Consider the following 13,733-nt stretch of genomic DNA (forward strand, 5'->3'; position numbering starts at 1 on the left):
ACCAGTAGACGTTACATCTTGTAACGTCTACTGGTGAGGATCGATACTTGCATCATAAATAATCACAGCAATACACTGAATGTTTGGCTTTCTCATCTCAATGTTATCTGACTTTGCGGTAAACAGTGATAGTCATCATCTGAGATCTTAAATTTTATATGTAGAGCTTAGATGTAGCCTTAAAAACTAAAAACTCACCTGGCTTCTTGTCTTCATAAACCATCGACTTTGTTCAGATATGTGGTAGAGTAAGTTAACAGTTTCTTTACATTCTTGTCTACACACACTTTGAAAGGGGAACTTTTTTTTTTTTTTTTTTACAGAATCAGGATTTAAAGTAACATTGAGTTATTGCCCATAGACAAAACAGCTCTTGCAGATTTACCTTGTTAGATTTATGTAGTATTTTGGGACACAACTCACATGTCCAAGTCTGTGGGCTCTCTCAATTGTCCTCAACATTGTAAACATTAGCACGTTTTTATTTTTTTACAATATTTTTATTTTTACCCATGTAAAACGTACAGTACAGTGTAGTGATCATACTCCATCCTTAGGAGTTTTATACAGAACACTGAAGATGAGTTGTTAGTTTTCCAGTAAGACAAAACAAGCCACCAAGGTACTAAGCCATTGCCAACACACACCAAGAAGCACATTAGATTCACCGAGCAGCAAAGGCAGCCTTCAATCCTCAAGTCCTGCACAAAATTTTCAGAAGGTGATAACAAAGTTACAGTCAGGAAACCAGTCAAGAGTTTCTGAAAGGAGTACCAGGCCAAAATTCACCTGACCAACCACATGAAACACTTAAGTGAGAATCCCATTTCATCTCTTCCATCCCCTTCTTAGCTCCAAACCCCAAGTTTCTACTGGTGAACCAGATGCTTTGGAGGAGTAGTGGGAGTGTTTAGAGCCCTGGAAAAGGTGGGCTTCTCAGAGGCTAAACAGGAGCTGTGTTTGCAAATTGCCAGTACTTTCTCAGATAAAATGTTTTAAATGTTACAATAACCACTGTCACAAATAAGATGTCCCAGATGATATTATGGCCCGTCTCAAATATTGTTAGTCCAATAACATGGCAAAGATCAAAGAACCTTTTCATTGTAAATATTGTACCATTCCAACAGGTGTGGAATAGTACAATATTGGTCTTCCTAATGGCCAATTTACCTATTTTACTCCATCCTATTTACCTTTTACTCCATCTTAGTCATTGTAGGGTGAGAGAATACTCCGAATCATACCTTACCAAGTAAGGTATGATTCCACAAGTTTACTAAACATTTATGTAATATATTATTTGGCTGTTTTGGTAAATATTATGCTCATCTTCAAACAAAGTAACCCTAATTTTTTTTAAACAGCATTTTCATTTCTTTGTGAGAAAACTTACTCATTTGGCAAGGAATTTAATATTTCCCCACTGCAAGAATTTTGCTATCAAAGTATTGACAGAAATTCAACATCACCTTTGATTTTTCTTTGATATGCTCTGTATATATCCTCCCAAGTACATCCAAGACAGGAATCATGTTAATCAAGCAAGTTTATTCTTCCAGTCAGGAATCACACTAGAGTTTACTCTAGAACATGCAGAGCTGAACACATTTGGACCTGAAAATTTGTTTAATACAGCAGGTTACTGATGACCCACAGCTGTGAAATTCCAGCAGTCGCAAAAAACAATAATAAATAGACCAACTCCTATGTTTGTCTAAAGACTGTCAAATAAGGTCTTTTTAAGTAATGTTAAGAACCAACCAGTCAACAGGAAGCTTCAAAGAATTGAACATTTATGAGTGCATTTTATTTATTTGTGTACTTTTAATGTAGGTAAAATGAAGTGAAGGAATACATCTTTTAACCCACAAACTGCTTTTACAGTTGAAGCACAAAATAATTTATATTGTAAAGATATGTGCATTGTTAAATGTATTTATTAAGATATCACTTTTATCGACAGCAGTGAAGGCTTGGAAACTGGGGCTGTCTTTGCCACAGCACTGATCCATATCAAAATTTTATTTCCACATAACCTCAACTCATATTTGGACTGCTGTTGTACCAGCTCGTAGGCTGAATGCGGTGAAGATGCCATTTGTTAAATAATTAGCTAAAAATACTTCACACAAAATATGTGTTTTCTGATAGCTGTTAGAAATGTGCCACCGAGTTGCTGTGCTCACTGAAACAATCCAGACAGAATGTGAGGACAGGTCCATCCCCATGCACTGCAGACAGATTAGGAAATATGAGATTATTTAGTAAATAAAACAGTGCTCTCCACACATGTGACTTCTTCTAAGGCCAGAGTTTGATGTTCAGAAATCTGCTATTCTAAATTTCCATAACTTCTAGAGAGCCAATTGAAAGTCAGAAAGGTAAACAAAGACTCTAGCAGTGACGATTTTTGTTGTCATAAGAAAAAAAAATTCTTTCCAAGCAGTGATAGGAACACAAAGCTGGTGGCAGCAATTTCAACCACAAAGTTCAAAATGTATCCATTTATATTTGATTACTTTTTCTCACCGTTTATGCTAACTTGATGTTTTGATTACTTAAATGATAAAGAGCAACTTTTAAAAAGGGACAATATAATCACTTTGAAGATATTTGCAAACAAAAGAGAAGTCATCTAAAATGGGGAGGGTTTACTGAATAATATTCTTTTGGACGTCAGTTAGTGGAGAATATTCAACATTCTTTTATTACTCTATACTCATGGCAAGTAGAAAATTTGTTCTGAAGCTGCTTAGCTAATCTTTAACATGTAAACATTTATTCCTAAGCTTCAAATAGAGAAATCTTTAAAATCTGATGCTTTTAATAGTTGTGAAAGAACGGCAGCTTTTCTGGTAGAACAACATTTGGCAGCGGAGTAGTAACTGACGACTCTGTGATGTCTGAACCCAAAAACTAAGGAAGGGTTTAAGTGGACAGCTGGACTGAAACAGATGACGCAGAGAGAAGCTATGACTGTTTATCTAACACAGAGGCAGCAAGAATCAAACATCTGTTTGTAGTTTCATTTTAAGCTGCAATATAGAGGTGAGGGTGAATGGACATTTTCAGGATCAAACATTCATTTCACTGACTTATTTTTCTACTGTCAATTTTTGCTCTGTCGCAATGAAGAAAGGATGGGGGGGAGAAGGTTGAGAGCAGGTCTATGTTCTTGCACTCCCAGTGCCACTAGAGCCCCCGCTAGGAGGGACGTTACTCTGGGAAGGACGGGGGGCTGCGCCGGCATCACCTGGAACAGGAGAGGAGAGGAAAGGAGGCCACAAAACAATTACAGGATCTGCTCCACAGAAAGCACAGGAGTCATTTCATTTCAACTATCCTTTCACTAACTAAACACCAGTATTTTTTTTTCTCGTTTAGCTCTCGGTGAAGGCAGTGAAGGCAGTGAAGGCAGTGAAGGCGGTGAAGGCGGTGAAGGCGGTGAAGGCAGTGAAGGCAGTGAAGGCAGTGAAGGCGGCCTTCACGTGGTGAAAAGGCCTCTCCAAAAAACAGAGGCGTTTTTGGAGCCAGAACAACTCGAACCAACATTTAGTTTTATAATCAAACATGGAGAACCAACCAACATTTAGTTATGTTTAGTTAGACATTTAATGTCAGAGCAAGACCTAAAGAAACTCCTGATGGTTTACTTAACAACCCAGAACAATAATCAAACATGGAGCTTTATACTGTATCTCTCTAATCCAGAACAAAATTAAGGTCCAGAGAAATCCCTATGAGTTCATAAATTATGGGCCACTTATTCTTATTAAACATGGGAACCAATATTTAATCTTGTACTTTTTTTGTTAAAGTAAGTTAAGTAAAATGATAAGAATAATTACCCAAATAACTTGGCTTTATTTAAATATGTTTTATGAGAATATATTAAATCTACATCTTAAACTAAAAAGAAAAAAAATCTAGATTAAAAGATTTGCTGGTAGTTCCCTTTTTGCCATAACACCCAGCAGAGGATATTAGTGGAATTCAGAGATGTTACGCAGAAGGACTCTGGTTGGGCTCTGGGAAGATCTGACCAAAAGATCGCTTCCCCTGCCAGTGGCTGGGGCCACCAGCTCAGAAACAGGATATGAGGTAGTGAAAGGAGAGCCGTGTCCTCCGCTGTGGGTGAACATGTCCTTTCCGAGAGCAGACTGCCTTGAAACTCTCAGACACCACAGACTGGTCTCAGGGCGCTACAGAATGATCAGCATAATGAAACGGCATGTTTACATATAAACTGTCATTGATCCAGAACATTCAGTGGTTGATTCTTGGATCAGACACTTGGGATTATTGTAGTTTCACCTAAAGTACTGAATTATTTTACATCTGGACAGATGCCTTTAAAAAATTGAACTAGGTCTAATTAGTTCACCTGTAAAGGTTATGCTGCATTATGAAATATTTTCAGAAAGTCAAGTATTCCTAATATTTTGTGGTACTTTACTTTGGGACCTGATTTGAATCTGAATATTTAAAGGCCTTTTAAAAGAAACTAATAACTCACCTTTTCAACTTTGTGACAATGAATGAGTCCATCATGTCCAATGTAAAAAGTTGAAAATGCATCATATGACCTAGAAGAGATGATATTAAGAATGAGTGGGATTAGAAAGCCAACAATTCTTCAAACATTAAATCTGACCAGATGAGGTATTGAATTCAGTATGATATCAGAACGCTCCTAAGCATGTTATGTTCTGAGAAGAACTGCTATGTGAAGTTTGATGCCCCTTCAGAGTAAAAGACTACCATGGCTAAAGGAACTAGTTTGGTTTCTCAGGGTTTTCAACAGTGTAATACAAGCCTGGCAGGCCGTCTGCACTGATACAGTTTATGGATGTGTTTTTAGATGGTGTGTTAGTGGACCGGTGGTTAAGGTTGTGGAGGAGCTTTTTTTAAATATATTTGTATTATTATTATTATTTTTACTATTGCAGTGACACAATGCTTCAAACTGCGCCATATCAAGTGCTTTGTCTACTTGCAGTCAGACAAAGACAGAGCGCGGAGATCAGAAAACTAAATGAAATCTCCCTGTTAGTTCCTCTGTATCCAGTTCAGTGGATTTAGCTCATCATACAGTGCCGGTCTAAGGTTGTATGAGGCCTTGAGCAGAATTTGACACTTTCTGCTAAGAACATCAGCACCACTAACGGCATTTCAACATAGATTTATTAAATTCTCTGAGAAAAGGGTAGCTTAATTAGCCAACCTTAAAAACAATGAGTTATAATTGTAATTTATTAAGCTGTATTTGTGAACAAACAGAGCTCAAACTCCCAGATTAAACTCACAGCATCAGATTGTAGCTATGGTAACATAAACAATGAAGATAGTTCTTTGAACTTTTACAAAGTACATTTGTCAACTCCTTAAAATCTTAAATTAAAATCTTAAAAAATTTGAAATCTTTTAATTTATCCCATTCACTCAAATTTAACAGCTTTGTCATTCTGAATAAACAAATGTTAAAAATTCAAAATCTGTGGTCTGTGTTAAAACATTAGCATTTATGGGGCCCCTGAATCCCCTGAATCTGCTGAAGGCCTGGAGGGCCTTCAGCAGATGCTGACTCAATTTGGATTTAACAAAAGTGCCAATAATTTATATTTATTTTAATTGTATTGTTTTATTTGTTGTTTTTAAGACTCTATAGCTGTGGGTTTAAGTATTGTCAGCAATGTCTTTGAGTCACCCAGTAATGTTTTACATTTCCTGTCATTTTAACATCTTTTAATACAAAAATACAGTGGACCACCAGGCTTAGCAAGTTTTCTGGGGGAAACCCTGTAACACCTGGTTAGGGTATCAGAAATGCTTGTTCAGGTACATTACTGAATCTGCCGTCAAGGCATTAGGAATTTGCCAAAGGAAATTGATTCTGTAGGCAGTTTATCATTGCAAATGATGGTTGCCTACAATCTTAATGTGAAACATTTAAAAACCAGTTATGAAATTGTACTGGCTGATACTGCAGTAATAACCATGAGTCACCTAGTGTGCGCTCTTGTGACAACAACAATCCAACAATTGAAGGCTTTGCGAAGTAAAAGTAGTGAACTAGTATCTAGTGTGAATGAACTGTGTTACCTGTAGAGGTGGGATTTGTCTTTCCGGTAGAAGCGCAGCAGACCAGAATGAAAGGGAAGGCCCTTGATCCTCCAGCGAGCCTTGATGGTCCCATCCTCCATGTGCTTGGTGAGCTTCAGTACATCAAGCCGAGCCTCAGTGTAGTAGCACAGGGACAGGAAGCGCCACAGGGTCAGTGTGAGTCGGTACCCCATAAGACCTCTACAATCACAGAATGAGCAAAAATCTACTGCTGCTGTTGAGAGCATATTTCATTGAGAGTATCCCGCCTGAACATGCAGTCACCTGGTCTTCATGTTTAGCAAGCCATTGATAAATTCCACATCATTTGAGTACATGGTGTAGTCGTGGTTTGTCATAAAGAAATTTGGAAGCTGCAAAAAAAAACAAAAAAAAAACACAATTAGAACACAATTCATAGCAATCTGACACAGCGTACCTGCAGCTTTCCCCATGGGACTGAAACTATAGGACAATTAAAATGTTGAACTTCTAACCCAAGAGATACCAAATCTTCACTCTAGTAGACCATCTGTTCATTACATTGTAGCAGGTTAAAATGGCAATTCTGGGGAGTGCCGTGGTGGCGTAGTGGTTAGCGCGACCCGTATTTGGAGGCCTTGAGTCCTCGATGCGGCCGTCGCGGGTTCGACTCCCGGACCCGACAACATTTGCTGCATGTCTTCCCCCCTCTCCTTCCCCGTTTCCTGTCAGCCAACTATCATATAAGGGACACTAGAGCCCACAAAAGACCCCCTGGAGGGGTAAAAAAAAAAAAAAAAAAAGGCAATTCTGAAAGTGATACATACGAGTATAAAGTTCAAGATGACCTGTGATTCACAAAACTTCAGAACCATTACCTACTAGAGGGAGGGAAGGAGAGAGAGATGGAGAGAGAGAGCGAGAAAGAAGATTCTTGACATTTGACTTTAATCATCAAGTCAATGTCAACAACACTGGAAGGGGGGAGCCGATGTGCTGTGTGGTACAGCGATATGCAACTTTACCAAAGAGTCTTTTTTTTACTTTCATGACAGTCAATTAAAACTCATCTAGAGGCACAAATTTCACATGACTTTAAAAAAACAAAACTTGTAATTTTAGATAAAAATATCTACTAAGGGAAATTTGTCATTATTTGTTGACTTTTTTCATATATTTAGGATTTAAAAAATATAGATAAAATTTAGCAAAAACAGAAAGGATTCTGTGGGACGGAAAATGATGTGAAAATGCAAAAAAGCACAAATACCAACCCAGTGACAAGAAAATCGGATCTAAAAACAAAATACGATATCCCCAGTACTTTTAGTGTCATTCTTTGTGGAAATTCAATACAAGTATTACAGAAATAAACTGAAAAACTATCAAAAACATGCATTTGTAATTGTACGTAAATTTAAAAAAAAAATTTACTGGTTCTTTTTCATTTTAAATCAAGTTATTGAAAGTTGTTGAGGAAGGTCCAAACAGATGTGGCTCCCAGATCTAGTAGTTTGGAATTCAATTGAAAGATTATTCCTATTGATGTATGAAATCTCACAGATTATGCATCAATTGCATCCCTAAAATATAGTTTTACAAAACATAACAGCCCAACCTTCTAGAAATCTTTTTAACTTCAACTGAAAAACCTGAAGTTAATAGAGTACAATAGCTGCTTGAAACCTGAAAGTTACAGGACTGACTCCAGTTTCTCCCAGTCACATGCTGATGTTCCGCCGGGCAAGGCACTTAACCCCAGACTCCCTGCTGAGGAGCATGTTGGTGTGTAGATGGTGCAGGAGTATGTTTCTACTGGTGGGTGCCTACTGTTGATGTGAATACTGCGAATTACTGGATTGGATATTACAAGACCTTCATGTGTCACATTGTTTGTATTGAGTCAGGAAACAACACAATCACGCAAAGAATCAGCAAAAGGGATGCAATGTTTTACTGTTAATTGTAAACATTATGACAACTAGATCACAAGGTCCAAGAGAATCTCATTTCACAGTTTAGTAAAAAGTCTTAATTTAAATAAAAGAGTCTCAGTTTACATAGCAACGGGTTTGTGAGGAGTAAAGTCGAAACACTGAGCAATAAAAAAAGAAGAGTAGCTCTGAGTTGTTCTTCAGCTGTTTTTGCATTTTTGTGGTGCATTGCAGCAGCTGTAATTTAGGAGAGTTCAATAAACAAAAACTGGACTAACTACCTAGTTCACTTTGTAAAATGTCAGAATATGATAAAATATGTCAAAATATTTAGCAAACTATGTCACTCACAGCAGCAATTACTGGTATGTAAAATTAAATTAATTGTCCTATATTAAAAAAGGTTGGTTAGTCTTCACTTGCATCAAGAAACCAAACTTATATCCACCAACACACATTTTACTTTTTAATCTGCAATTTTTGCAGCTTTAATTTACCAAGCCATAATTGATAGAAAGGACGTTACAACCACTTTGGGATAGATTCATGCTCATTCTGTATGGTTGGTGGAAATAAATTAATGGATAGTAATGTCACTAGCTTTTAGCCGCTGTCCAACCCAGTAATCTGGAGCACGTTGATGGTGCTCACCATACTTGCAGGACTTGTTGTGGTTATTAACAAATCAATGAAAAGTGTAGGTTAGCTATCACACATGGGTGCTTGGTAATCTCTATTTGTGCTCTGTTCCCGAAGTAAACATGGAATCTGCGCCTATGGTTGTGTGTGTAGTTGTGTGTTTATAAGATGCGAAAGATGGAAAGTTGGGACAGATGTTTAATAACTCACCTCTAGCCTGAGCCTTTCATACATCAGGCCCAGTTTCTCCTCTTCCTCACTGTCTCTGTCCCCCAGCACCTCTCCAGGGCCCAGCGGGTTGCACAGACACACAGAGGACAGTGGCAGCAGGAGCAGCTCCGTCCTGTTCAGTCCATGGTTCTGGCAGGATTTCATCAATCCACCAACACCCAGGTGTGTGCTTGGACAACAAAAACAATAAAACTGGGAGCCATACATAAATGGCACCAGACAATCCTCTCTTTCCAGCAGGTTTGTGAAGCAGCTAAAGTCTCTCTGAATAACGTCTGTTCCTGCCATCTGGACATTGTCAATGCTGATGTCGTCCTCCCTGCTGCCGTCCACAGTGGTCAATTGAAAGGAAAACGCTGCATCTCTGCCGGGATTCTCCAAAGTAATCACATCTTCAGGCTGAATGTGACTGAAGGCAGGTAGTTTCAGCAGTGTGTGCAGACTGTTCAGTCTCTCCTGTGGCACAAGCACACACACGCTGTGAGACTCCTCCCAGTCCTCCTCGTAGCACCGGTCTCTCTGCTGGCTGGCGTGGTGCAGCGGGTGGTGAAGCGGGTGGTGCAGCAGCGGTTGCCTTGGCTTCTGATACCTCAGGCTGTTGGGGGGGGGCAGAGCCCAAGCTGCACTGCTTAGTGGACACGGCTGACACATCCACTGCCAGTGGAAGACCTACGATGGAGCATTGAACACTTAACACACCATTTATGCAAGGTTTCCTTTACACAAACTTTCATGTGCTGACAAACACCTGACATTTTGCTGGGCTAACTAAAGATAACAAATATTTTCTACAGACACACACTCTGTGGGCTTATGCTTTCTGCTCTTTATCATTCCACCACCAACTGTCCTCGTCTTCTCTCCTCTGACCTGAAGTTACAGCTCACACATCACTAGCGGTTAATTTGACAACCTCGGTGTCCTTTTCCACTCATCTAGGTTTCACCAACCTGCACCAGGTTCACTTTAAAGAAGTTCTTTAAAGCAAACTTCTTTAAGGTTTGCTTTAAAAAATTTCTCTTAAAGCCACAGACGGATGGACGGTCCCTCCGCCCGTCTATCCATCCGTCCTCATTACCTCATGACCTCACTAGGGGTGCTCACCAGTTGAATGTTGGCAAATAATGGATGTGAGCTCACATTGGGAAGGATACTTTCCAATCAAAAGAGAGACAGTAAAAACTCTGTGTTTAAACTGTCCCTCCAGTTTATCCCAGAAAACCATATTCTATCTTCATTTTTTTCTTTTTGAAATATTGCAAAATTGTGAGTTTATTGCCAGAAGCACCATAGAGAGCATTCTGACCAGCTGCCTCTCTGTGTGGTGTGGAGGCTGCAGCGCCTCCGACTGGAAGAACGTGAGGAGAGTGGTGCGGACAGCGGAGAGGATCATCGGGGCCCCCCTTCCCTCCATTCAGGACATTTCATTCCAGCGCTGCGTGTCCCGAGGCCGAAACATCGTCAGTGACCCCTCACACCCCCACCGTGGACTGTTCTCCCTGCTGCCCTCTGGAAAGAGGTTCCGCAGCATCCGGTGCAGGTCCACCAGGTTCCGAAACAGTTTTTTCCCACTTGCCATCAGACTGCTGAACTCTTAACTGGACTGCACTTAAAATCTGGTCTCCACTTTATACCTTGCACATGTACAGAGCTAAGTAACTTCTATTTTACTGTCAGTCCTGCACTTTATATTTTATATTTATATTTATATTCATATTTTATACTGTATTTTATTTTTATTCTGGAGTAACCTCACAACATTGAAAGCTCAAAACACTGTCCTGAGCCGTATGCAACGAAATTTCGTTCTGTATACACCCTGTGCATGCAGAATGACAATAAAGTCAGTCTAAGTCTAAGTCTAAAAACATTGAGTTTAAGTGACTGATAACTAACACCTGGAGGTGGCAGTGTTTCTTCCACTACTCTACTGCCTCAGCCTAGTTTTGAACATTTCCACTTATTTCTGAATATATTCACTCAGTTATGCAAAACATGAAGGGGAGCCAGTGATGGTGAGCAGGACTGCAGATGCCAAATGTATAGTGATCTTAGAATCCAACAGATTACCTGGCTGAGACTTCGGCTCCATCTTTGAACCGGCCTCCTTCTGCTCTGGCTGCAAAGACAACCCATCCAGAGGGCCACCCCTCCTCTGCTCACAGCCATCGAGTCAGGGGTCACCAGCTGAACATCACCAGAGCCCACTGCAAAGCAGGGGGCCCAAAGAGCTGCCAGCTGTCCTGAAGCTGAATCTAAGGGCAGAGAAGAGTCAGATTTCCACACCACTGTCTGCACTTTTCAGGGTTGTGTCTACTGCCAAACCACAGCAAGAGTACACAATTATATGATGGCAATGTTATCCTCATGATTATTAAAAAAAACTCTAACATTAGAAAAAGGATAAGGAATTGCTCTTTATCAAGTCTTCCTCAGTTTCTAACTTATGGTCAGAAAAACATGTTCAGTGAAAAGACAAACAGTTCCTCTAACGTAAAGTTCCTTTAGCTTGAGTTCAAGATTGAGATCTCAGTCAACCTGTATGTCAATGTCAAATTTATTTATAAAGCACTTTTAAAATAGCTGAAGCGGCACCAATGTGCTGTACAGAAGTCAACAAATATACCGTTTCTAATAAAATAAATTATCAAATAACTTACAATAATTACAATACATCACAAGTGGTATTGAATAAAAATTTGTGTAAAGATGCACCTTAAACCATTTTAGCCTTGAGCATACCTAATATAAGAAGGCAGATTATTCCATAGATTGGGACCCATAAAAGAAAAAATACAATCCTCTTTACTCTAGCAGGGGTGTCAAACTCCAGTCCTCAAGGGCCGCTGTCCTGCAACTTTTAGATGTGCCTCTGCTGCACCACAGCTGAACAGAATAATTAGGTCATTAGCAAGGCTCTGGAGAACTGATCTACACAGGAGGAGGTAATTAAGCCATTTCATTCCAGTGTTTTGTACCTGTGGCACATCTAAAAACTGCAGGAGACCGGCCCTTGAGGGCTGGACTTTGACACCTGTGCTCTAGAGTCTGGACCAAGAGACATCTAGGAAATTTTTTATTACTTGCCCTTAAAAATCTTATTGGGAGTATGCAGGTGTCAGAGTTTGTAAATAAGGAGGACCTAAGCAATTCAAAGTTTTAAAAACCTGCAGTAAAATTTTGAAATCAATTTGAGAGGGTACCAGAAGCCAATGTAGGGAAGCCAGGACTGGTGATATGTGAAAAAGCCTCCAACTGAAGACTGTTGCTGTATGACAGTTTCATGACGGTCATAACATAAAAAAAACTCATGTTATAAAAAAAATAAACAATGTTGCCATGGCTACACATCATAGCAACTATATGAAAGTAAAAAACGAAAGAGCAAGAGTTCTTGCAATTATAAAACAAAATAGAATTGCTCAAAGAGCAAGACCTCAAGCAAAAAAACTGAAATCTACACAATGAACAAATCAGAGCTACAGCAACAAAGCCACAATTCTAAAGTAGGAAGAACATAATGGCAAAATTTAAAGTGGCCTAAGCCTAATCCTGCCAAACCTATGACCATTTTTGGGTTTAACTGTATATTGCTAAATATTGATTCATTCTAGATTCCAGCGTCCTAATTCTAAAACCTTTTCTCCCCCCGCCTCCCTATCTTTTGTTTTGAAATTTAGAACCTTAACAGCCTTAATTTAAATTTCAGATGTTTTACAAGAGCTTAATATTATTTATAAAAATGAATGCACATTATCTGTTAAACCTACTAAGTCCTAAATGCAGTGTGATGAAGGAAAACAGCATATTGGTCACATATGAAGCGTTTAACACACCTACACATGGCAGCTGTTGGTGTATAAAAACCCAACATGGATTCAGGTTAAATAAGTAATAACTACGTATTTTCCTTAGTTGTGTATATCTGGTTGAATATTTGGAGAAACAAAAACATAATAACCATGCTGCTATGCAGAGTAGTCAACAGTGACAGTCAATGACGAACAGCGGCAGCTAGCTTCGTGCTAAGCTAAGGAAGCAGCTGAGTCTCCTCCAAGTCCGGCTTACTGACCTCCTGCTCTGTTCCTTCCACGAACGGAAAGCTGCTCACATTCGCCTCGAGGGTTTTGTTCTTAACCACAGAATTACAGCAGCAGCAGGACGGATGAGACAGCAAGAGGCTACGTAATCCAGGTAACTTTAACAAATGTCACTCCCACTGAGTATGTCCTTGCACTACGTAACGTAACGACGGTGCTTTCGCTGATGCAGGAAATTTGCAAATTTTTCTTCTTTCTCTTTAACCTCTTTGGAGTGACGTTCGGTGCTGCCACCAACAGGAGACTGAACTTACTGCAAATATCCAAGCCTCAAAGCACCGATAACAACATTAGAACTTCCTCTGCTGTTTTTTATTAGATGAGTGATCTCACTTTTCATTGCACATGCAGATTAGGTGGGTGTAGGAGGCGGAAGCAGCTTGAGCCCCTGCCCCTTTTATCCTTGATGCCCCTAGTGTATTTTCTCCATCCATCCATCCATTTTCTGTTCACCCTTGTCCCTAATGGGGTCGGGAGGGCTGCTGGTGCCCATCTCCAGCTACGTTCCGGGCGAGAGGCGGGGTACACCCGGACAGGTCGCCAGTCTGTCGCAGGGCAACACAGAGACATACAGGACAAACAACCATGCACACACACACTCACACCTAGGGAGAATTTAGAGAAACCAATTGACCTGACAGTCATGTTTTTGGACTGTGGGAGGAAGCCGGAGTACCCGGAGAGAACCCACGCATGCACAGGGAGAACATGCAAACTCCATGCAGAAAGACCCCGGCCGGGA

General features: G+C 39.9%; 1 protein-coding gene across 1 annotated transcript; it reads right to left on the reverse strand.

Moving 5' to 3' along the window:
- Window positions 1-1,531: 1,531 nt before the first annotated feature.
- On the reverse strand, window positions 1,532-13,167 carry c13h6orf136 (chromosome 13 C6orf136 homolog). The gene is made up of 7 exons (XM_028037057.1): window positions 12,964-13,167; window positions 10,962-11,146; window positions 8,871-9,560; window positions 6,391-6,479; window positions 6,106-6,306; window positions 4,520-4,589; window positions 1,532-3,256 (listed from the first exon to the last, which is right to left on the reverse strand). The coding sequence occupies exons 2-7, from the start codon at window positions 11,058-11,060 to the stop codon at window positions 3,113-3,115; spliced, it is 1,293 nt and encodes a 430-aa protein (XP_027892858.1). The 5' UTR covers window positions 11,061-11,146; window positions 12,964-13,167; the 3' UTR covers window positions 1,532-3,112.
- Window positions 13,168-13,733: the final 566 nt, after the last annotated feature.

The sequence above is a fragment of the Xiphophorus couchianus genome, chromosome 13 (genome assembly GCF_001444195.1).
Source record: "Xiphophorus couchianus chromosome 13, X_couchianus-1.0, whole genome shotgun sequence".
Lineage (NCBI taxonomy): Eukaryota > Metazoa > Chordata > Actinopteri > Cyprinodontiformes > Poeciliidae > Xiphophorus > Xiphophorus couchianus.

Excerpts from the sequence above, each read along its gene's own strand:
- c13h6orf136 (XM_028037057.1), bottom strand. The coding sequence starts at position 11,060 with ATGGCTGTGAGCAGAGGAGGGGTGGCCCTCTGGATGGGTTGTCTTTGC. Across the intron at positions 6,307-6,390 it reads TTGCTAAACATGAAGACCAG|AGGTCTTATGGGGTACCGAC; the intron begins GTGACTGCATGT and ends CTGTGATTGTAG. Across the intron at positions 3,257-4,519 it reads ATTGTCACAAAGTTGAAAAG|GTGATGCCGGCGCAGCCCCC; the intron begins GTGAGTTATTAG and ends CTCCTGTTCCAG.